The sequence below is a fragment of the Penaeus chinensis genome, chromosome 35, assembly GCF_019202785.1.
Source record: "Penaeus chinensis breed Huanghai No. 1 chromosome 35, ASM1920278v2, whole genome shotgun sequence".
Taxonomy (NCBI): Eukaryota; Metazoa; Arthropoda; class Malacostraca; order Decapoda; family Penaeidae; genus Penaeus; species Penaeus chinensis.
Window position 1 is genome coordinate 26,612,217 of NC_061853.1, and position 2,500 is coordinate 26,614,716.

The following is a 2,500-nucleotide window of genomic DNA, read 5'->3' on the forward strand; positions in this document are numbered from 1 at the left end:
AATTAACTATATATCATATCTCAAATCTTATTACTACATATTAGTAAGATAAGAATGCATTATTTTAAATGTCTCTGAATTTATAAATTCATTATTTTCTTATCTTAATATACTTCTTGTGTGATCTAGCTATGTCTCACAGCTGCACTAAACTTTATCATTTAGTTTCCATGAGATCACTAAGAGAAATACAATACTGTAATTATTTATGAGGGAATTATCTTGATACAAGACTGGATAATTGTTCAGCACCACTGTTCATGTGGTCTAGGACTGGTGGCCACACTGAGGGCAGATGATCGTGTAGGGGACTTGTGAGGTGACTGCAATGAATGCTGCTTATGATGTGTATAGTGATGCTGGTGACTGTGACCATGGTGGTAATGATTACCATATGGAGGAACTGCAGAGACCCCTGAATGACTGTAAATTTCATTTTCGGGCACATCTAAATCACGACTTCTAGTGCGGTCTGCTTCCAGGTGAACTGCAGCATCTGGTGAATGTGGCCTCTGGGGACTATGGGTTGCATAACCTTCATGAATTGATGTAGAAGCAGCACCCTGAGGACTTGGCCTTCTACTCAACTTTTCCACAGATGGTAGACGGCCATTAACAACCATCCAGACACTTCCTTCAGAGTTTGGACTTGAGGAATATTGTTCCATCTTTCTGTCTCTAGATCTGTGGTGATATCGTCCTTGGTATCTGCTGCATGAGCGGTCTTGGAGTCTGTCATCTGGTCTCTCAGAATTTTGTTCATAGATTGTTTGGGACTGGAGATCATAATCTTTATCATTCAAGTCAGTGTCAAGCGAAGGCCAGTTATGGAGCGTATTATAACGGGAACTTGAATGAGAGGTTGACATTCCCTCATCTACGCTTTGGAGGCTTGTAGTCCTCTGAAGACTTAGACGTTCAGGCTTTTTTGGTGGCTTTGGCTTTGTACGGGAAGGTGGCCTTGAATCCTTTAAAAAAATTAAAATTGATTTAGAATTATATTAATTATCTGCATATACCAGTAGCCTATCTATGTGAACTTCAATTATTATTGTTTGCGCAAGATTTTCAGTGAAAAATTAAAAACGGAGAACTCTAAATACCTCATTTCTTGAGTCAGGGCGGGGTGAAAGAACCCGCCTGCGAGATTCAGCTGCCGAGGAGGGTCTTGAGGATACTGTGTACCCGGGAGAATGATTTGCTTGGGGATCAGAGGAAGTACTTGGATATGAGGACACAGAAGAATTTGGTGATCTTAGCCTTGGAAGGGTTGGGTACTGTTCTGCACGTTCAACCCCATTACCTACTTCATGCCCTGCTACTGCTAACTTCTGATCACCCTTTTGAAAAACCTGGAAAAAATACACCTTACAATAGTTTATGGGATCTTTTGCTTTACCTCACTCTTGTAGTATGACTTTGCAAGATAACATGAATTTAGATCCGTTATATATGCATACATCTAATACTGTTGATCAGTTATTGATTTGTGTACCTGTATGACTGTTGCCCCTGGCTGGGAGGTTGTGACAATTGCTTCTCCATCATTGTGCTTCAGAGCAACTTCACGGGTATGATTGAGAGTTGCTTGCAGTTCTGAAACTTGATCTTCCAGGTAACTGATGCGATGATTTAGGCGTGTATTGTCACTTCTGTTTGGGTTGAGCAGGTATTAGATATAAAATAAAAATATTGAGTCATGTTATCATTTCAAAGTATATCACTGCTGTAGTAATTTGGTATTCATAATTCAAAAATAGTTAAAATGTTATTGCCATAGGTTCATACTTCAGGGTTTCCTTGTCTTTTAGAGCCTTGTCAAGTCTGGAAACCAAATCTTTTATTTCTTTTGCTCTGTCTTCAAGTTGCTTTTCAAGACGTACCTCTGACTTTCTTGCTCCTGTACCTTTTGGAGAAAGAAATGTTTTGACTGAAACATTTGATTCCTTTCCTTTCTCATTATAAGATTTGAGATTAATACAGAGCATAAGTTAAATTTCTTAAAAAGCAAAAGTAAAGAAATATACAACAAAAATAATGAAAATTCTAATCTAAAAAAAGATTTTCAAAAAAATATATAGAAACAAAAATTCATTATTACCTGAATTTGGTCTTGCTACAACAAGGTTCAGGTGTGTTGCTGAGGACATAAGCCTTGTAACTATATCCAGCCCTCGACCCACCACACACTCTCCATTGACCTCAAGTAATCTGTGAAAAAGTTACATGAGAGTTGTAGTTAGTATAGTGAGTGTAATTAGACACATATATTATAGTTTGATATAAAACCAAAAATCTGTTGGACTTGTTACCTCAAACAATATTCCAACAGAATATGCTCAATTTAACTTAATAGACAGAATATGCTCAATTTAACTTAATACACAGAATAAGACCAACTTTAACTTGTTAAATAGATTATCAGTTTAAGTTCCAAAATATTAGTTGAAAATAATAACCAGAATATCAGCTGAAGTTAATAATCAAAATGTCAGTTTAT

The 2,500-nt window shown here is 36.9% G+C and overlaps 1 protein-coding gene across 1 annotated transcript in view; it reads right to left on the minus strand.

Annotated features, from left to right (window-relative positions):
• LOC125044508 overlaps window positions 1-2,500 on the minus strand; it is a 19,374-nt gene that overhangs the window by 87 nt on the left and 16,787 nt on the right. The window contains exons 6-10 of the mRNA XM_047641197.1: window positions 2,102-2,211; window positions 1,789-1,906; window positions 1,496-1,652; window positions 1,104-1,352; window positions 1-968 (exon numbers count right to left, since the gene is read on the minus strand). The exon at window positions 1-968 is cut by the window's left edge and continues 87 nt beyond it. Coding sequence (XP_047497153.1) covers window positions 246-968; window positions 1,104-1,352; window positions 1,496-1,652; window positions 1,789-1,906; window positions 2,102-2,211 — 1,357 coding nt within the window. The 3' untranslated portion in view covers window positions 1-245. The remainder of the gene's footprint in view (window positions 969-1,103; window positions 1,353-1,495; window positions 1,653-1,788; window positions 1,907-2,101; window positions 2,212-2,500) is intronic.